This window comes from Lactuca serriola, chromosome 7 (genome assembly GCF_051521515.1).
Source record: "Lactuca serriola cultivar US96UC23 chromosome 7, Lser_US96UC23_V15, whole genome shotgun sequence".
Lineage (NCBI taxonomy): Eukaryota > Viridiplantae > Streptophyta > Magnoliopsida > Asterales > Asteraceae > Lactuca > Lactuca serriola.
In genome coordinates this window covers 30,401,893-30,425,044 of record NC_136414.1, presented here as the reverse complement: position 1 = coordinate 30,425,044, position 23,152 = coordinate 30,401,893, and the positions used below count along the sequence as shown (strand labels likewise).

Below are 23,152 nucleotides of genomic sequence, written 5' to 3'. Positions count from 1 at the left end.
CAAAAGTTCCACTTAATTTTGGTTTAAATAAATAATATTACTCCATATTCGCAATAATTTTGGTTTAAAAGTTCCATTTTGATTTTTGGATGGGTCGGAGGGAAACACGCATGTGTGGATCTTACAGGGGTATCCCCTCTCTTAGGCCTGAGGGTTGGGGGTTTCACAGCGGGACATGCTGCTTTAAAAGCAGCCACATGCAAAGTTACCAAACATGAGAGATCGTGCCTGGAAAATCAACATGTGTTCATACCATTTGCATTTGATACGTTTGGTTTCCTCACACCGGATGCGGTAGAGCTTCTTAAAAGAGTACAACGAATCTTGCATAGTAATGTTATATCCCCTAGATCTTCGGATGTAGTCTTTAAAAGAATTAGCTTTATCATTCAAAAAGACTTAGCAGCACAACTTGTTGTCCATTTGCCATCTCACTCATTGTATGATGACTTTTAATTTTTTTTTTTTCTTAGCATCGAACGGAAATCTCTCATGTGACAAAAAAAAATGAAATGAAAAATTATAGTAGGATTAAAGAGGAATAAAATATGAAATAACTTATGTAAATGAGAAATATAGTAGGATAGAGAAATAAAGTATGAAATAGAGTAAGAAACTAGATAGAGTGGGATTGTTCACTATTTGGATAAAACCGAATTGTCCAATTGGACAATTTGGATCGGACTATTTGGTTCGGATATTCGGATTTTTGGATTGGTTTTTAGCAAAACCGAATTATTATTTTGGATTTCGGATTGGTTTTGGTTTATAAAATAAAAACCGAATAGTCCAAAAAAACCGAATTACAATTTATTATTTTGTTTTTTTTAATATATATCTTTAAAAATTATAAATTTACTAAATTATTCTTTTAATATATTAAAATTTTTCATCAATTATAATACTTTAATATGTACTTCTTATAAAAAAAATTGTCTATAAAGTAGTAAACTATAATATATTTTTCTTGATAGTTATTTATAAGTTTTAGTTCACAACTAATTAAACAATATTTTTTAGTTTATATTATAGAGTAAGTTAATACTAAAGTTATATATTTGTTTAAATGTCTTGATTCTTGAAAACCGAATTGTAAAAAACCGATCCAACCGAATTATAATTTGGTTGGATCAGATCGGATTTGAATTTAGTTTGGTCTATTTGGATCTACGTTTTGAAAACCGAAATTAATTTGGATTCACTTGATCGGATCGGATTAAACCGATCCATCCAAATGAACACTCCTAAGATAGAGTGGGTGTTTGGCAAAACTTTTTAAAATAGCTTATTAGCTTTTTTAGTTTTTCAAAAAGTTAATAAGCTAAAAAAATGTTTGTGTAATTGAAAAGCACTTTTTAAAACAGTTATTTGGATAGGAAAAAATAAAGCTTTTAAAAAGCTAGAAAATCCTAGATTTTTAGCTTTTTAACCATTCTACTCTTAAAAAGCTGTTTTTCTTATCCAAACACTTTTTAAAACCAGTTTTTCCTAAAAGTTATAAGCTAATAATCACTTTTTCTTAAAAATCACTTTTATACTAAAAAAGGCTAACCCAAACATGTCCGCAATGTGAATTGGAGACGCTTTTAAAGTATTGGGTTTTAAAGTATTGGGTATGAGGATTAAAGTATTAGGTATGAGTGTGAGGGTTTTTAGTATTTAAAGTATTGGGTATGTAAGTGAGGGTTTGACATTGTCACATCATAATATCATATAGTGAACACCATACACCTTGTTAGTAAATATTTTTTAGTAGTGGAGTAACTCTAATTATGGAGTTTTGTAAGAAAAAAAAAATGTCTCTTTCTCTCTCTTCTTACATCCTCTTTGTCTCTCTTTCTATCTTCTTCATCGGTTACCACCATCCTAAAAAATAATGGAATGATTTTGTGACGAGATGCCCACCCTCCTTGACAAGTCGACTCGTTGATCATACTGTATAGCTTTGGTCAACTTTTTTGTCCTAAAGATTATTTGGGTTAATGTAATAATTGGTTAAAATACATTTGTTTTTTACTATAAAACATTTTTTTTAAAACAAATACAATAGATGGATAACAAACTACTTGTTTTTGTTTACGAAATATCAATAAAATAATGGTATTCTATAAACAAAATAGTTTAATTGATTATCTTCTGAGAAAAGTTATTCGTACACAATATTTTTTTGTCATACACAACAATTCATGCATTATATAGTTGTACAATACAACATTTTAAAGCACAAATTGTTGTGTATGGAGAAAAATTGTTGTGTACGGATCAGCTCCCATCTTCTGATATCATTTATTTACATAAATGTTTTTTTTTATAAAAAGAAATATATTATTTATGACGGGTTGTGAGATAGGTTTTTACTTTGATTTTTGGTTGTGAACCATTTTTCAAGTATAATATATACATACAATGTATTTTTTTTTTCAAGTTGCATCTGTCATACTCAATCTATAGGGGATTCTATGTCTTGTGTAAGATTTTGTACAAAAAGTGTGTAAGAAAGGCATTATTCATTTGTCTGTCTACATGAAAATATTCTTATCCTTTACCATCATAAACTCGTACGATCCACTCAGTCAATTACTTTTTGATACCTAAGTAAACAAATTGATTTTTTTTTCTAAATAATAATTGTTTTCATAAAACAACAAAAACGTACATTTGCAATTTTCGTAAGACAAAATGTTCAAATAATGTCACCTGCATAATGCATATGGCTTAACTGAAAATCATTGAACATTGACCAAGTATGGACCCTTTTTTTAGTAAATTACATTTTTAGTCATTCAATTTGTAATAAATTTCAGTTTTGATTTCACATAGTTTTTTCTTGGAATTTGTGTTCCTATTTTCATTTGTTGTAATGATTTTGGTACCTATAAGCACAAAAGCTGCAAAACGGAAAATTCAATTTTTGAACAAAATCAAGGACCAAAATGGCTACAACATCGAAAACAGATGCAAAAAAAAAAAAATAAATAAATAAATAAAAAAAAAAAAAACCAACTGAATCCAAAACCACAATTTTTGAATAAAATAGACCAATAATATATATCACTTTGAAGAAAACTACGAAAATGGTCTGATTAATAAACAAAATACATAAGATAAAAATTGTCTTGTGAGCTCTATTTTAGAATAGCACATGATCAAAACATTTGATAAAAGTTTATTATAATCATATTAGATGTAAGATGCAATGTGTGCAATGCATGACCATATTCAAATGCAAAAGCTATTGGGCCATCCCGATCCATTGTTCCATAAATACTTTAAACTAGTGGTTTGATTGTAAGAACTCAAAATTTAGAGAGATTTGACTTACAAATGGTCTATAAAACGCATACAAGAGATGGAAGTAGATTACTTTCTTGATTTTTGCACTAAACCTCCTTCCTCTTTCTTCAAAGACCATAAAGGCACCAAAAGTGAGCTCAAAAATTGCAAAGGAGGCGTGGGTTTAGGTTTATGAGTTTGGAGGGTGATGGAGGCTGAGAATAGACGAAACACTAGCCATTACTTCCTTTAAATATGGCTCAAGGCCAAGAAATTTAGGGTTTGCCATAATAGAGCCACCACATCATAGCCATTGCATGACCACACTATGGGGATCCAAAGACCCGCACATTCATGCAAGTGATGCCACATAACAAGTAAGGTGCTATTTGGTTCGCAGAATGTTGCTGAAGGAATTTGAATTGGAATTGGAAAAGGAATCTGTCACAAATTTGAATCCAATTCCATGTGCTGTTTGGTTAACAGGAAATGGAATTGGAATTAATTCCAGATTCTGTTTGGTTCATAGGAAATGGAATTGAAATTCATGTAAAATGACAGAATTGCCCTTTTGTCTATTACTATACCATTAAACTTATTTTTCATATTTCTTCAACAATTGAAACCCAAATATCAAACGAAATCTTTAGCAACTTCCATTTCATGTTCAAGCTTCTTCTACATGCTATTTCTTTCATCTTTTCATGTCAATAAACAAAAGTATAATTGTGTTACCAATCTTTCTAAATTCAATAGTAAACTTATAACAAAAAGGAAGTTGAGATTTCACAGACCTTTTATGTTTTCACAAAAAACAATTCACCAGCTGTATAACTAAAACAACACAATCAATTTTCAAAATGTTGCTATGAAATAAAAAAGAGATTGACAAACATGATAAGAAATCGATTTTAACAATCATTTAGTTAACAAAAACTGACAGCAATTCATTCCAGCAACAAAGATTTTAAGAAATCGATGTTAACAAGTATTCAATAAACAATAGCAATGGTTTTAAGAAACCATCAATTTTGACAGAATGTATACAACAACCATGATTTTAACAAGCATTCAACTAATAAAAATTGGCAAACAGGAAGAGAAATCGATTTTCAGGAGATGAGGTTGAGATAAATAGGAAAAAAATCGATAAACAGGAAGATAAATCGATTTTTAGAAACCATTGATTTTGACAGTGATTTAAGAGCATGAGAGATAGCGAGAGTGAGATCGAGAAAACAACAATTCACTTACTCGACGGAAGAATCATAGACGAGTCTGATTTTGACGAAACGAGGTTTGTCGACTGATTTTGACGAACAAGCTGTATACGTGAGATAGGGTTATATGTGGGTATAATGGTAATTGTAAACTTTCCTTGATAGTAAGGAATTCATTCCATCCTTTAATTGAAGGAAAGTATTTTCCCTCCTTTGAAGGAATGTTTTCTCATTTAGGATTCATTTTCCCTCTTTAAAGTTGAACCAAATCTAGAAATTCGAGGGAATTGGAATCCTTTTCCCTCGAATTCCATTCCATTCATGCTAACCAAATAGGCCCTAAGGTGATTTTTCTAACCCTAATTTCATATGGAGTTGTGAAAATTGTATGCTAGATCTAGGGTTATTGCTTTGGAATTCAATTTGCATCTTCAATAGTGAAAAACTTAGATCCAAAGCAATTAGGGTTGCATGATCACATAAGAATGTTGTTATGCTCAAAACCTATCAGTTTCAACCAACGTGAAACCAACAATTCCAAATATACTAATAAGCCTAAATAGATGTTTAATCATTGATTATAAGAATATGAAAACTATGTAACAGGTTATAAACTATATAATTAGCATGCTTTTATCATTCGTAATATGGTTTATAGTTCATACGACATTTATTTTGTTAATAATCATCAAATAAATGTAAATGGTTTGATCACAAAAACATTTATGTTATTGTTTATAATAACTAGTTTTTATCAAACAATATGTTACTATTATTATAAAAATTGGTAGATAATAAATCAATGTTTATATAAAATCAAAAGGATCATTCGACCCATGGATATAGTGAGGAGACTCACCTCTGATGGAAGATAATTGTATCGCATACTCGAGCTGCTTCTAACACGGCTCCTCACACTAATCATAACCCAATAAGAACCCTAATTAATAATTGGGGTTTAACCAACAAATAATGGTCCAAAACATAATTTATCCTACCAAGGGCAAAAGACCATTTTGCCCCTCCACGCATGGCCCAACCAACCAAGCCCAAAAACTCCTTAGAGACCTAAAGTCTCAAAACAGCCCAAAAGGCTTCCTGAGCGTATGCCCAACATACATTGAGCTACGCCCAACGTATAGCTTGTCCTCGGAAGGTTTACGGGGTCGCAACCTGGTACTCCCAACGTTCCCTAGGTCATGCCTAGCGTACGCGACCGGCTCCAAAAACTCTATTAAGGTCTTAAAGCCTTCAGACTTTACATCCAAACTTCAGATCCAAGTCTAATGAACATCTAGAGTAATAAAGTTGCAAACTTTATGCCTTTGCATGGCTACAAGGAGTCCAAAATCCAAATCTAAGTCTTATTCATGACCTAAAGGCTTAATAGATCTAACATGCATGATTGGGAAAGAACAAGATCCCATTTTTATGAACCACCATGCTCAAAATGAAAGGAAACTCTTCTCATTAGGCCTGGAGTTGCTCAAACTCACAAGATCTAAGGCTATGGGACCAATAATGAAAAAATCTCACTATATAGCTAGATCTAAAGAAATATGCATCAATGTTGGAGCTTTATACCTCTAGAAGATATTAATACATGGAACAAACTTCATTGAAGATGATGTTCTTCATCATCTTACTGCTCTCCATCTCTAGTACTTTCAATCTCTAGATAATTTTAATTTTTATAGTTAATATTTTAAACAGTAAAATTCCTCAAAATGACGATGTGTTTTTTCCCTGTTAAAACTAGATTTTTTTTATAAAAGTAGTGTATTTTAAATAAATATTTGCCAAAATGGTATGGTTTTTAAAATATTTTATATTTATGTTAAATTTTGTACCAAATCAAAATTTATAGGTAAAATAAAAAAAAGAAGGAAAATTGAATTATCATGGTACTTACCTTTTCATTTTGTTTATATTTGGATAATTTTTTTTGTAAACATTTAGGTAAGGAACTTGTTGGAAATGTTCACATATAACTATTATACAACCGATTATAATGGTTATATGTAAACTTTTCTAACAAGTTCGTTACATAAATATGTATAAAATAAAGATTAAATAAAAACAGTTACTTATATGTGAAAAAACAAAAAAAATTAATTATACTGATAAGTCATATTTTCAAAAAAGACGGATGAGCTAATTTCAATCTATTTAATTAAGTGACATATATCAACCTTTTACATAAACGGGTTTGATTGAGTGGAGAATTTTATTTAACCAAATTGGTTAATCCGAAAATGCACCCTAATAGGCTAATATATAGCACACATGATATTGTTCTTTAGTGTATATAACTTTTTTTAGTATTTTATAACTTCAATTATTTTTAACATGGCACATTAAACTAATAAATTTATATCAATGCATCATAAAAATTCGTGGTAACATATATTAAATTGCTCATGTTTTGCATGACATCCTTTAATATTCATTGATGAATTCTCTCTACCAATTTGTCTCTCACAGTGTCACTTTCTTTCTCTTCGTCCCACCACCACCACACACACACACACACACACACACACATATATATATATATATATATATATATATATATATATATATATATATATATATATATATATATATATATATATATATATATATATATATATATATAGGGCCTACGAAAACAGCCACTTGTCAAACTTGTTTTTAATTGCAGAAATTTTGGGTAGACGACTCCTTCTTAGTCATCACTCGTGTTCTTCACATGTCAGATTCACTTCCAGAAGAATAATTACAAGCTTTACTTCATCTTCATTAACCTTCTTCACGTTCTTTAATCTCTTCGAGCATTCCTTAATGATTATCCAGGTAACCCATCTTTTAATTCATCAATTCTACTCCCTAATGTATTAACTATCAGTCTTGATTATGATAGGAAACTAATAAGTTTGTCGTTCAATTTTGTGGTTTGTTTCTTATGGTTTGTGATCAATTATGAGTTTTTTTTCTTCCACTAGTTTATAGGATCGTAGATTCATTTCACTTACTCATATGAACACTTTCTGTGTGTGCGTGTGGTATTGAGGGAAAAACGGAACGCCAATCTTAGTTTCTTTTCTTGATGATCTTGATTTTGAAACAAGTGATTGGAGTAATTTATCTGTTAATTATGTGAATTAAATCAGTAGATTGAAGTCTTTTTAGGAGCCAAGATTCATGAACGATTTTCTCCAGTTGTTACGAATTTAACTGTATACACATTGAACTTACACTGTTTGAGATTCAAATAAAACAACACACAAACTGTACTAAAGTTATGAATAGTTCATAAAATTTGTTCCCAAAACGATGAAGATCTTAAAGAAATTTTGGAAGCCTTTCATTTGTAGGGTCATGAGGTGCCAAATGGATGGCCTTTTGGGCTTGGAAGTATGAACATGAGACTTAGTGTTGAAGGTGTTGTGGATGCAAGAGAACCAAACACTTTTCATGGTCCATGTTCAAGTTTTTCTTCATTTTCATCATCCAACTTAGACACGGAGGTATTCACATTTTGTTACTTGTATTCTTCGATTCAGTTCTTATAATGTGGTAAACTGTATATGAGTGTTTCTGCCTTTTGCAGTCAACGGTGTCGTTCTTTCAAGACAACAGTGTGTCTCTAGGTCGATTAATAGGAATCAAACCACGAGACAATAGAACCTTATACTTTACAAGAGCATCGTGCATACCACCACAACAAAGATCCCAAAGCTCCAAGGTATCGTCTAATGATCATCAAATTGAAAATTCTCATGGGGTTTGTGTTCCCAATTTGTTGAACATTTTAGTGAAGATGAGTAGAAGTAAAAGCCACTCAAGATAGTGAATGAAGAGGTTGTGTTTCTTCATCGTTGGTCAATATATTTGATCATATAAGGTTTTGGATTCAAAATGTGTGAAAATGTAGTTCAACCCATGGTTGTATCCTTTGTATAGATGATAAGATGCAAATAAATCAAATGATGATGAAATACGCAAAATTAATGATGAAATTTGTGACAAATATGTTCGCTTTTTGTTGAAATATAATTTTAAAGTGTGTATGTAGTTTTTGTCAATAAATATATTACAAGATCAAATAGTTTAATACATGGTTTGTTTAAAGTAGTTAAACATGGAAAATATCTATAGGCAATTGTTATCATAGTGTTTTAATATATAAATAATTTATTTATTATATTATACAATATGTACGGAATGAAAATCATGGATCCCTTGTTGTTCCCCTCTACTACCATTATATATACCTACTCCAAAAAAAATGTCTTGTTAAGGTAGGGAGCACATTAAATGTTTAATTGAACTACTAGGCCCTCAAAACACGATCCATGTTTTTTTTCTTGGACAACGAGAATAAACATCATATACAAACGAACTTTGTTGACCTAGAAAAAAAAATTGATAAAACTAAGATGCGATTTGTTTTTTCGAAGCAAAAACGTCTGAAGTCTGCAGACCATCTCTGCAACCCTCTATAGCAGAAAAGGGGACCAAACGGCTGTAACATGTAATAAAAAATTTGTTTTTTAACCTCTACAGACTGTTGCATTAAGTTAAAGTAAAGCGTGAAGAGATTTGAAGCAAAGGATCAAGTGTTGCGCCACGCAACACACACGCAACAGTGTTTAAGTCAGAAGTCTTCTTAAAAACAAACAGCTGCGAAAATGTCAAGTGCTACGCGTTTACTATACGGCGCAGCAATAAGCGGTTATAAGAGGTTTTTTAGAAAAAACAAACAGCACCTAAGAGACAGTCGACTGGAAGTTGGTAGCTGGAAGTTGCAATCTCAAAACCGGAAGCTGTAATTTATATTTGTTTAGAAATATTTGACAAAAATAGTCGGTATGCTTTTTGAAAAGTGCAAAATGACATAAAATAATAATCATTTTATTTAAAGAAATGTCATCTTCATCTTCATTATTCAATATAGCCCTAGAAAGTTTGTCTTAACCATTTCATCTTCATTATTCAATATAGCCCTAGAAAGTTTGTCTTAACCATCTAGTCATTTGTAACAAGGCTAGGCAAAAGGACCTCAACATTTGGACTAGAAAAGTGCAAGAATCACAAACACATGATCTTTAATAAGTTGCTATTAACACTCAAATCTTACACTTTTTTTTTGCTTTCACATTCAATAAACTACTACAAACAAGCATAATTTCTTGGAATCAACCAATGTAATCATTTCAAAAGATAAACCACTTAAAATGACATTAGGGTAAAATTCTAATACGTGTTATACGAGGATATCAACACGAAAAGGTTAAACCAAACCTTTTGTAGTTGTATATCAAAAAACCCACAAGTCACAAGAACAATCATACCACATACCATTAATTAAATTCAATTCATTCTTCAACATTCACCAACTCATACTCGATCAGAGACAAGTTGTTATCCTCTTTCACAGTGAAACTTGCAGGTTCTGTAACTTCAATGCGTCCCCATTTATCCACAGCAAGTCTCATGGAGCCTTTGAACATGTCAATCTTTGCATTACGTATTATTACAGTTGTTTCAGGCTTCATCAAATCAACTGCAATGAACATATAATTGTTTAGAATATGCAAACATTTCATAGCTATATTACTTTGCTTTCCCAAATAAGTAATTCAATTGTTGCATTGATTCAAGAGTATATCATTAGCTTGAAGAACAGTAAAAAGAAATTAATTTGTATTCAATATCATTATTTATGCCACAAAAAAATTGCAAGACGAGGTACGAAAAGTTAATTGAAAGCTCAAATGCAAGCCTCGGGTACAATCGGTTAGATTGAACACTGTAATTACAGATACAGATCGATAAAAGTCATGTACTTGTAGATCGAAGAAAGTATCATATAAAAGGCGTTAAAGAGATAGATATAGAGAGAGGGAGAGATAGATAGATATAGAGAGAGAGAGAGAGAGAGACCTTGATCGTTACGAGCAGTGAAAAGAACGGTGCCGGTTTCATCGCCGATAAGGCACTCGGAGATGCGAGTATGAGCAGCTCCGGGGCGACTAGTGTACGACGACGTATAGCGTGATTTCTTGTCTAAGACGGTGGTGGCAGACAAGACTTTGACGGCGAGTGTGTGGCCGTTGGTTCCAGGTTTTAGATCACCGACCTTCACAAAAACAGGCTTCCTCTTCGTTACTACTCGAGCTACCTGTTCTGGTTGTTTAATATCAATTTCTGTCTCCGCCGCTGTCGACATCGCAACCGTGGAATCGAAGTTCAGTCGGTCAGTTGACTAGTTACTCCCCACCAATCGATAAACCCTAACCCTAATAGACAACGGGGATTCGACTGCATTTTGGGGATTTCGGGTTTGGGATAGTTTCCATTTAAGTACTCCAAGTTTTAAAATGTGACCAGTTGAACCTTCTACTTTTTTTATTAAATTTTATTCATAAATAAGTTTTAATCTTGCGGGATAAATTGTGGAGAAAATGACAAAAATAGTCATTTATACTAATGGGATTATAAAAATAGCCAAAAAAAAAATCAAAATTACAAAATTAGCCCACAATTTCGCAGATGGAGATGCCCCATCTGCGAAATCAGCATCTCATCTGTGAATGTACAAGCACCTAAAGCACAGTTGTGCTTTAGGTGCTTGTACATTCGCAGGTGCTTTTAATTTTTTTTTTAATTTTTTTTCTGTATATATAGGGGTAAAATCGCAGATGGAATAGGTCCATCTGCGATTTACTCTCATTCTATCTGCGAAATTGTGGTTTTTTTTTGTATTTTTTTTTAGTTTGACTATGAAATGAATTGGTTTGACTACGAAATCATGTTGCTATATAAAAAGTTTTGTAGAAAAATATCATTTTGGTTGTTATTTGTTTAGGAACTTTCTCTACAATTTGCTCAAAAAATGATTGAATATTTGGCTTGTCTTGTAACCGGTGGGAGATGGCAAGTTAATGGAACTAATCTGGAATACATATGTCCACAAGGAGGTATTTCTAAACTTGCTTTGATATTTTCTGAGTATATTAATTATAGTAATTTTGTATCTTTGGTAAGAAACAAAATTGGTTTGTTAGACAAATATAGAATTAGTCTTCGTTTCCACCATCCTGAATTAAATTATTATATAGCTATAGTTGAAGACATGGATGTTAGAATGTTGATAAATGTAATCAAATGTAGTGGAGGAAGGGCTGTGAAAGTGTTTGTGGTGGTTGATGAAGTTGAGGAGGTTAATGGGGGTGGTGAAATTGGAAACCAGCTTGTTGGTAATTTATGCAGTTATAAAGGGAGCAACAATCCGATAGGTACTTTCAATACTCCTAGTGTACCTCAGTTTCACAGTGTTGCTGAAAATGTTAATGTTATTTATTCACCTATTCACTATGTGGATCCTGAGAATTACAAGCATGTTGGTGATGATGATGTTGGTACTTATCTTGATGATGTGGGTGGTCGTTGTGATGATGTTGCCGAACAAGAAGTTAAAGTTATAAGTAGGCGTGTGGTAGATAAAACTAAAAAGAAAAAAAATTCAAGTCAAAAAAATGAAAAAAATCATGTTTGCGGGCATTATGTTGATGTTGGTGATGTATGTTTAGATATAACCGAGCTACAAAGCAATTCCGATAGAGATGAGTTGGGTGATGAAGTTAAAGCTAAGTTTCCCGATAACCTTTTTCACGGTATGCCCCCTGTACCAGCATGGCCAGTTGATATTAATGAAGATATCCCAACACAGATGGTAGACATGAATCTTCAAAAGATTCAATGTGAGAGTATATTTAAGAACAAAGAACTTTTAAAGCGGTGTATTGGTAAAAAATGTCTTCGAGAAGGTTTCCAGACGAGGACAAGTAGATCCACCAAATCAAGGTATGAAGCTGTGTGTGTTTCGAAAAATTGTTCTTGGTTACTAAGAGCAAAAGCAATTAAAGATTCTGATGGACTTTTCCAAGTGAATAAATATGTTGATGTACACACATGTTATTCAACATTATTGCAACCTAATCATCGACAAGCAAACAAATATGTTTTGGGTGAATATGTTGCTGATGTTTTGGCTGAAGACTATAGTAGAGTTTATCGGGGAAAAGAAATTGTTAATGATATGAATGCTCAATTGAATATCAATATTTCATACCATCAGGCATGGCGTGCGAAGCAATATGCATTGTTGTCGTTAAGGGGTACGAAAGAGGATTCTTTTACCAAACTTCCGGCGTATTGTCACAACTTGGCCAAACATAATCCGGGTAATGTCACACATATTAAAACAGATGCTGATGATCGCTTTGAGTTTTTGTACGTCGCACTCGGTTGCTCGGTTAGTATTATCATATTATATTAATTTTTTAATATTTATTTTGGTGTATTTGAATAGATATACAATGTATTGTAGGTACGCGCTTTTGTCAATTTTTGTAAGCCGACCCTAGTAGTAGATGGAGCTCACCTAAAGGGCGAGTTCAAAGGTACCATGTTACTTGCAGTTACTAAGGACAGACAAAACCAAATATTATCGGTTGCATATGGTATATGCAAAAAGAGTGTACCGATTCTTGGACATGGTTTTTTCAAAAACTACATGATTGCATAGGAAATATGCAGGAGCTTACAATTATATCTGATAGGTCTCCATCTATAGCAACATCCGTTGCCAACATTTTTCCTCACGCTCATCATGGAATATGTGGTGTCCATTTGTATTTCGACATAGTATCTAGATTCGGCAAGAGTAAGACGGTTAAAGGAATTTTTTGGGAGGCGTGTACGGCGTACACAGTTGATGCTTTTGATGCTGCCATGGATGTTATGAAAAAGACAAAAGAACCAGTATGGGAGTACTTAAAAAGTATAAATCTAGAAACCTGGTCAAGGGCACATTTTAAAGGGAACCGATACAATCTTATGTCGTCCAACAGTGCGGAGTCTATAAATGCATTATCTAGACACGCACGTAAGGTGCCAATACTTATGTTGATCGATTTTTTTCGTGCTACAATGCAACAATGGTGGTTTCAAAGACGTAATTTTGCAGGTATTAAGTAAATTTGTAATATTAATGTTTTATTAGTTTTGATGTTATTGATCTTAACTTCTTCATTTTGGCTGTTTTTTTAGCGGAAGCAACAACAATACTTACCCCTTGGGCGGATGAAGTTGTAAAAGAAAACATGAAAACTTTTACCAAATGGGATGTTCGCATGATCTCAAATACGAAATGCGAGGTCAAAAAGGGGGCACAAAATGTGATTGTTGATTTTCAACATATGACATGTACATGTAGGCATTGACAACTTGATGGGATACCTTGTGGTCATGTCATAAGATGTTTAACAGTGAACAATTACCAAGACCGCTCGAGGTTTGCATTAAATGCTTACCTTACCGAAACACTGAGGAAAACATATGAGGAATCAATAAACCCTCTGCCAAAGCCATCCGAATGGGAGATCCCTTATGATTTGATGATTGTTAAGCCACCTATAATGGATAAACGTCAGCCAGGCAGGCCAAGAAATACAGACCACTTTCCATCCCAAGGCGAGGGTCCAATTATAAAAGAGTGTTCTACATGTAGTCAACTAGGACACAAGAGAAATAATTGTACTGGAAGGGCGTCCGGTAGCAGAGCATGTCACATAATTTCTATTGCAGAAATGGCATATAATATTGGTGGTTCAGCGGGTTGCTCACAAACCTATAACGCTGATTTTGATATAAAACAACCTTGAAATTAAGAGTAATGATGAGTTGTTTACTTATTATGTATTGTAATATTTTTATTAACTCTTACAAGACATTGCTATGCTTTCATATTTTAGTTAAGTTTGTTGATTATAACAATGAATGAAGCCTTTATATTATAAAATATAGTTTGCAGATTTTTTTAACAGTTACAACATGTTATTTAAAAAAATAACAAACGATCCTTTTGCAACCTAATTTGTTTCATGATAATATTACAACAACTTTGTAACTAATTTTTAAACTCAGGGAACTGCAATGGGTACTTCTCTTTCTCCATTGTTATATAGTCATCCCTAATTCTCATTTTGTCTTCGAAACGATCATTTTTTACCATAATGTGTATCAACTGCTCATCCTTCTCAGCAAGCCGTTTTTCAGTCGTTTTGATTGCCTTCTTACTCTTTTTTATCCAATCTTTATGCTCTTTGATTTTGTTTTGATTGAGGTCAATCCATTCTTGAGCTTGTTTGCATTCCGATTCAATATCATTAGCAAGTTGAGTGAGAAGTCGGGATGACTCTTTGTCCTCTTCTTGTTGTGCTTCAGCCTTCTTTAATTCTTCAAAATTTTCATGTGACATATATGGCCCAGCTGAAGAGGGTGTAAAAAAAGGGTCTACCGAATCACAATAGTAACAATGTACTTCGTTGCATGAGCAAATTTCGAATTTGTGTGAGGAACTCATAATAAAGTCGATATTGTATTAAACTGGAGCTATAAGTGGTATTTATACATACTAGACAGTAATGAGAAGTCCAACTTTGAAATGACTAGACAGTAGTGACAAGTCACTGTAGTAACCTGCACATCGTAGTGGGACCCTTAAGTGACAAGAGATAAATGACAGTTTGACATGATAAAACACTGCATAAAGCTGAAAATCGTAGTCCAAATATAACCATTTCGTAGTCAAAGTATTAATTCATAGTCTATTTATTTATATAAATAGATGTTTAAGATCTAAAAACCAAACACCCAAATCACCTAAACGAAACGAACTCCCATTATTAGAAATGTCGTCGAATGCAGCAAGTTCTTCGAATGAAGTACCTGGTTCCAATTCTGAAAGGCCATGGACGACAAACGAGGTGTTAGTTCTAACACGATGCTGGCTAAGTGTTAAGGATGGTGTATCGTTACTTGCTCCCCCGCATTGCCTAAGTGGTGATGAATGGACTCGCATAACATCTTCGTTTAACCATGAGATGGGAGAAGGACAAAAAAGAGAAAAATAAGATGTTGTTACTAAGTGGATGGATGTAAAGGAAGAAGTGACATGGTTCAATCGAGCATGTAATTATGCGAAAAGTAACAATGTTCGTTATCGTAACGAAGAAGAGTTCTTGGAAGTTGTTACAGATTTTTACATCTGTGAGCATGACGGCAGAGACTTCGAATATGAGGAAGTTTGGAAGGTTGTTAAAGATAAACAGTATTTCATGTAGACCACTCTAATTTCTGTTAAGAATAACCCATGGACTTGTGTTTTACGTTAATGCTTTGTTCGTATTATGTCGTTGTTTTTCATGTAATTGTTGTAATGTTTTTAATGGTTCATGGAATCCTTGTTACTAATGTATTCTAATGTATTGTGAAAACTAATGCAATGGGCATTTATTTATTCAAATTAATCATACGAGTTGCTCACATAATAAACTAAAATAAATTTTAAACAAACGAAATACATACGAAATATATAAAAATAACCTAGTACATGAAAATAACCTAGTACTCACATAATAAACTAAAATAGATTTTAAACAAACGAAATACATACGAAATACATGAAAATAACCTAGTAAATGAAAATAACCTAGTACTCACATAATAAACTAAAGTAGATTTTAAACAAACGAAATATATTTCAAAATATTCCAAGGGGCTTCAAACTGGAATTCCAACTCGTTACTTAATGACTTGTATTCCTCCTTAACAATTTTGCAAGTTATACGACAACTTTATACAAATTTTCAACTTATACGACAAACACAAACAATTTCTAACAATATATATACGACAAATTTTCAACTTATACAAATGTTATACTTATACGACAAATATATATACAAACGACTATTTTGCACATACTATAATTTAACTATTTTTCACTTTATATAAACAATTATACGATAAGAATATACAAGTTTTCAGGTTATACAACAACTAAACAAACAACAAAAATAACAAATTGTAAACATTATCTACGCAGTCTCTACTTGTACATTCAAACAAACACTAACAAAATAACATTTAAACTTCAAGTATACTAAAGAAATATTAAAACTATCAAACACAACAAAATTACCCTTTTTTAACACTAAATAATACAATAAATGATAAAATAAAAAAAAGTTTAAACATTAAAAGAGTTAAAATCTAACCATATTTGCGGGATTGTTGACATAATCCTCCATTTTCTTCAAAAACTAGCCAAAATTCCGAGAGAAGCCCAAAGATAGAGAGAGTTTTTGTGTAGAGAAGGGTGAAAATGGAGAAAAAAAAACCGTTTATATAGTGAAAGAGAAGGGGATTTCGCAGATAGACATCAATTTCGCAGATGGGACATCTCATCTGCAAATGTACAAGCACCTAAAGCACAGCTATGCTTTAGGTGCTTGTACATTCGCAGATGAGATGTTGATTTCGCAGATGGGGCATCTCCATCTGCGAAATGGCTGGCTAATTTTGTAATTTCGATTTTTTTTTCGCTATTTTTGTAATGCAATTAGTGTAAATGGCTATTTTTGTCATTTTCTCTAAATTGTGATCTCGATACTAATGACTTTTAATACTTTCATAAAAGTAACTCGCAAAAGGGGAAAAAAATTCTAGAAAATCATTAGAAAATATTATTACTTATGAGTATATTCAAAAACTTAAATAATAAAAAATATATATGAACTTATACATAAATAATAAAGTGTGGAGTCTTATTTAAAAATAACAACTGTATTTTTAGCTTGATACAGTTTTGTGAAAGCAATTTATTTTTCACGAACCAACTTTATTATGGCCAATCAGTTATATAATTAGCCTGCAAATGAATTCACTAATTACTCACGAGCTTTATTAGTTTTGTATATATAATGGATCCTTGGAGATGGACGGAAAAAAAAAACATACAATATATATTGTCGAAACTTTCATAAACAATATCTATAGAATAAAAAATATTGAAAATATATACAAAGATGGTGATCTAGCATATATCATGAATTATATCCTAGTAAGTTTACAAAAGATCTTCGATTTTAAATATTTTAAATTTCTTGTTTTGTTGAATCAGTAATGATATTGTATTTATTTAGTTATAGAGAAGGGAAACAACAACTTAAAAAGACCCCATCTTGTGGCCAATTCATAGTTATTTTAGTGAATAACTTGTTAAAAATTCATGTTGTTGTTGGAGAAGGAAAACAAACAGCTTATGAGGATTAATGTGCATACATTTGTAATGTGTACACGCATGTACAAAAAAGCTTGTACGGTTGATGGTAGAGAATCTGACGAGTCTAAAACAGAGAACAATATTATTCATTATCTAAGTGGGACCGATAAAAATGAAAAAGTAAAAAAGAAAAAATATTAGCTTTTCTTACTCAATAATTCCACTCAACAATGTTTGAATGAGAGCTGAAAGCTTTGATTGCTTAAACAATCTATAACAAATCTTCCCACCACCTTCCTATTTATAAGTAACAAAAACCTTAAAATTCAATAGCTTTTACAGTTTTACTCCACTTTAAACGTTTAATATGATTCATATGGACAATTTATTATATGAAATGATTTAATGGGTTAAACCATAAAATGAATATTATATAATTTCTTAATTTAAAATTAACGTAAATGGTTATTATTCAATATTTTATTTGATCTACATGAAATGATTTAGAGGTTTGAGCAAACCTGAAAGCCTGGAAAAGTACATTTTCTTTTAAAGTGTTTGAGTTGGGCCTAAAGGAGGTCTGAACAAACCTGGAAACCTGGAAAAGTAAATTGTCTTTTAAAAGGTTTGAATTGGGCCCTAAACATAGGTTTTTGATATTCTTTTGTGTTTTCGCCCATCAAACAAATACTTACAAAAAAGTAATTAAAGTTAGAGACGAGAATGTAATTTCACTTCAAATAGCAATATTGATTATTGCAACTCTAATCTTAAGATATACTATTTGATTTTACCAAATTATAGACAGGTGCGCAACATTCTATCAACTCTTGTATTTAAAATGAATTTTTTGAAGGCATCCTAAATAACTAAAGGGATTGATTCAAACTTTATTAAAAGCTAAAGGGTATATATAAAAATTGGTGTGTATTCCCTAGGATACAAATATACGATATAAAACATGTGCTGTGTGTGTATCAGTGTATGGGATCCGACCCATGTATCTTCGGCGATTATTTTCCCTCCACAATCTCCTTCAACGACAAATTCAACTCTACAAATCCATTTTCTTCTTCGCTAGGTGCATACAATCTCTGACAATAATCACTGAAAATCCACAGACTACAGCTAACCTTAAACGTCGCCCACGATGTTGAATGGACACCTAACTCGATTTCCTACTCTAAACTCTTATCTCAATGCTGTCAAACCAAGTCGCTCTATCCTGGGCTACAGATCCATACCCACCTCATCAAAGTCAGATTGGAGAATAGTCCAAAACACAGGAATCATCTGGTTAATTTATATTCAAAGTGTCTAGCTTTTGACTCTGCACGCAAGTTGCTCGATGAAAGTCCTGAACCAGATTTGGTTGCTTGGTCCACTTTGATATCAGGGTATGCCAAAAATGGTCTCGGTAAAGAGGCGCTTTTGGCTTTTATAGAGATGCACTCGTTGGGTATTAGATGTAAGGAGTTCACATTCCCTAGTTTCCTCAAAGCTTGCTCCATGAAGAAGGATATTATTGGAGGGAAACAGATACATGGAATCGTTATACTGACTGGTTTCCAAAATGATGTTTTTGTTGCCAATACATTGGTTGATTTATATGCAAAATGTGGTGAGTTTTTTTTATTCAAGGAGGCTTTTTTATCAGATTCCAGACAGAAACCGAAACGTAGTTTCTTGGAATGCAATGTTTTCTTGTTATAAACAGGGTGATTTCTTTAAAGAAGCAATTGATTTATTTCAAGATATGTTTGGTAATGGATTGATCCCAGATGAGTTTAGTTTATCAACTATAATCAATGCATGCACAGGTTTACAAGATATAATCCAAAGGGCAAAAATTCATGGGTATTTAATCAAACATGGGTACACTTCTGATCCCTTTTCGTGTAATGCACTTGTTGATATGTACTCAAAAGTTGGAGACTTTGAAGATGCTAAAACAGTCTTTGACCACATTCCTAACCCTGATATAGTCTCATGGAATGCAATCATTGCTGGATGTGTTCTTCATGAATACTATAATTTATGTTTGGAGTTATTTTTTATGATGAAAAGGTCAGGAATCACACCGAATAAGTTTACTTATTCGAGTGTTCTTAAAGCTTGTTCTGGATTAGGTCTCCAATATTTGGGCCAACAGTTCCATTCCTTTCTTACAAAATCAGAAATAGAATTGGATCTTCATCTTTGTTGTGGGCTTATTGATATATATTCAAAATGTGGTGAAATGGATGATGCTCAAAGGGTATATGATATGATGCCAAAAAAAGAGTTGATTGCATTAAACGCTTTGTTATCTGGACACTGTGAAAACGGAAATGACATTGAAGCTATGACCCTTTTTGCTAAACACATGGACGAAATCGGATTTGATGAAACCACTTTAATTAAAATCCTAAAATCTTCAGCTAATTTGCAAGATGTTTATGTTAGTGAACAAATTCATGGATTTTCTTTAAAATCTGGATTCCAATCGGACCCTTTTGTCATAAACAACCTCATTGTTTCTTATTCAAAATGTGGTCATGTGGAAATGGCAAAAATGTTATTTGACGAATTGGATACCGCTGACTTGGCGACTTTTACATCTTTGATAAATGGGTATGCTCAATTGGGACAAGGGGAAGAAGCTATAAAACTATATTTAAAAATGCAAGATTTGGAGCTTAAGCCTGATTCTTACATTTGTAGCTCTCTTCTAAAGGCTTCGACTATTTTATCTGCTTATGAACAAGGTAAACAAATCCACGTTCATACGTTAAAATCCGGTTTTTTATCCGATGTTTTTACTGCGAATTCTCTTGTCGACATGTATGCTAGATGTGGAAGTATAGAGGATGCTAGTCGTGCTTTCTTCGAAGTTCCCGAAAAGGGTATCGTCTCATGGTCCGCTATGATTGGTGGACTTGCCCAACATGGATACGGGAAAGAAGCACTTTCGCTTTTTGACAAAATGTTAAAAGACGGAATTGCCCCCAACAACGTGACTCTAGCTAGCGTCCTATCGGCTTGTAACCACGCAGGGTTGGTAACCCAAGCGAAAACATACTTCGAAACAATGGAGGGCGTTTTCGGAATTAAGCCAACGCAAGAACATTACGCGTGCATGATTGATATTCTTGGGCGTTCGGGAAAGTTAGATGAGGCGATGGATTTATTAAGTCGGATGCCATTTAAGGCTAATGCTTCGGTTTGGGGGCGGTTCTTGGTGCTGCAAGAACTCATAAAAACGTTGACCTTGGTCAACGGGCTGCCCGAGAGCTTCTTGTTCTTGAACCGGAAAAATCGGGCACCCGTTCTCTTCTTGCGAATATATACGCATCGGTTGGTTTATGGGAAGAGGTTGCGGATACAAGGAGGTTGATGAAAGATAGTAAGGTCAAGAAAGAGCCCGGGATGAGTTGGATTGAAGTTAAAGATAGGGTATACACATTCATAGTAGGGGATAAAAGTCATTTTATGAGTGAAGAAATATTTAAAAAACTTGGGGAGTTGATGGATTTGATTCGTGAAGAAGGGTATGTTCCGGTTTTGGAAAACGATCTTCATAATGTTACAAGAAGTGAAAAGGAGGTGCTTTTGTTGTACCATAGTGAGAAACTTGCGATTGCTTTTGGGCTCATTGCTACTCCTCCAAGAGCTCCGATTAGGGTTAAAAAGAATCTTTGGGTTTGTATAGATTGTCACACTTTTTTGAAATTTGTCAGTAAGATTGTCACTAGAAAGATTATTGTTAGAGACATCAACAGGTTTCACCATTTTCGAGACGAATCTTGTTCTTGTGGAGATTATTGGTGAGGGTACGAGTCTTAACAACGTCGTCTAGTAGTTTTAATTTTAATGTAGATGCCTGATTTACATATTACTTGATACACTTGTGGCCATCAAGGGTTGCCACAGGACTTGTGAAACTAGGGTTGGTTTTCGTTGAAAGGGAAGGTAATGATAAAATTGGGCTAAATACAAGAAATAACAGTTTAGTTTAATTTATCAGTTTATTATAACAATTTAATTCAATTTTTTATATATTTATAACAATGTATTTTCCAAGGTTGTCAAGATCGTTATCTTACTTAAGATCATTTTACGTTTTGCAAGATCGTGATCGTAAAACCGGACGGGTTCAAAAGATTCTACTAAAATGAACTCATATTCATATTTGCTCGCAAGACGTCGATAATGGAATCAACTTTAACTTCTTAAGCATAAACCATAATTATTTTTGCTACGAACCATAAAATTTAAGAAGAAAACAACTTAATTAGAAAAAAAAATCATTTTGATCATATACAACTAAAGATATATTGATGAAATGATGATGCTTTTACAAGACTTTTTGCAACTTGTGATGCTTGATTTTACATTGGATAGACAAATTTTTTACACTTGGCTATATAACAAACTAATGAGGTGAGATCGGGATCGTAGTGTTTGACTTGTAGGATCTTAAAAACGTAAGAAATTAATATCAAATCAGGATTTTAACAACCTTGGTATTTTCCATTTTCTTCTTAGTGAGACATTGTACTTCAATTGTTTTATTCCAATGTATTTTTTAAAATTTACTTTACAATATTATATATTGTCCAATGCTAAACTAAGCGTAAAACGAGCTAAGCTTTTGGCAAACCCTAAGTTGTATTTCAGACCGAAAGAAAGCAATATCATCTTGTTAATCTTATTACTTTGTCATTTCAATAACAAATGAGTTTATTCATTTTGTTAATCCTTCCTCTTTTTCTTGGCTACAAACTAAAATCAAGAGCCAGACATTACATTTACTAACATAACCTAAATACTATACTATAGTTACCGGATACAAACACCAATACTTCACCTTTGTGTATCCCATACATTTCTATGCATTCTATGCATTGGATCATGCTTGGGAAATGTTTACATATGTATTGTATGTACAAGAATCCATTCCCAAGTTACTTTAACTATATCTTTGTTTATCTAATAATTGCTCACTATATCAATATATTTTGTGCCTTTTATCAAATATAACAACCTACTTTACAAATTTTCATATATATGCTAAGTACCATACTTTTTGCATCGTTTTACTTATAATAAATATTATAACATATCCGAATGCAATTACTACAATAGTATAACACATAGGACATGTTTGGCGCCGTTTGTCATACCTTGTCCCATTTGGCCTTATTTTTCAAGATTCTTGTTTGCTTCTAAGCTCTACATGAACTATTTTTCTTGTTACGTCATTTCTTTTGTATTGGTTACGTGTTTAGATCAAGAATTAGCTTATTTGGTTAAGCATTATCCATTTTACATAGCCCTAAACATGGGAACTTGATAAATATTTTTTTCTATACTTGGTAAAACTTCCTCATAAGATTCGTGCAATATTTTTCCATAAATTTTAACATTCATAACTTTCTCATATGAGCTAGTATTTAGCTAAAGGATTTTTGCTAAGTATACTTTGTTGGTTTTGTTACATCTATGAACCTAGAAGATATTGCTTTGCTACAGCTATTGGACATTAAAACCATCAAAAACT

The 23,152-nt window shown here is 32.6% G+C and overlaps 1 protein-coding gene, 1 long non-coding RNA gene and 1 pseudogene across 2 annotated transcripts; 2 read left to right on the top strand and 1 right to left on the bottom strand.

The window, feature by feature from the left end:
• The first annotated feature begins 7,151 nt into the window (after positions 1–7,151).
• On the top strand, positions 7,152–8,505 carry LOC145064779 (uncharacterized). Its single transcript, XR_013688078.1, has 3 exons — positions 7,152–7,328; positions 7,850–8,002; positions 8,086–8,505. It is a non-coding gene; the product is annotated as an uncharacterized LOC145064779 (long non-coding RNA).
• A 1,092-nt stretch (positions 8,506–9,597) lies between these two features.
• On the bottom strand, positions 9,598–10,800 carry LOC145062927 (uncharacterized protein At4g28440-like). Its single transcript, XM_079010519.1, has 2 exons — positions 10,422–10,800; positions 9,598–10,041 (listed from the first exon to the last, which is right to left on the bottom strand). The coding sequence occupies exons 1-2, from the start codon at positions 10,705–10,707 to the stop codon at positions 9,854–9,856; spliced, it is 474 nt and encodes a 157-aa protein (XP_078866645.1). The 5' UTR covers positions 10,708–10,800; the 3' UTR covers positions 9,598–9,853.
• A 7,808-nt stretch (positions 10,801–18,608) lies between these two features.
• Positions 18,609–21,570, top strand: LOC145062124 (pentatricopeptide repeat-containing protein At4g14850 pseudogene; annotated as a pseudogene).
• Positions 21,571–23,152: the final 1,582 nt, after the last annotated feature.

Coding starts and splice junctions, on each gene's coding strand:
- LOC145062927 (XM_079010519.1), bottom strand. CDS start 10,707: ATGTCGACAGCGGCGGAGACAGAAATTGATATTAAACAACCAGAACAG. Junction 10,042..10,421: donor CACTGCTCGTAACGATCAAG/GTCTCTCTCTCT, acceptor TGTTCATTGCAG/TTGATTTGATGAAGCCTGAA.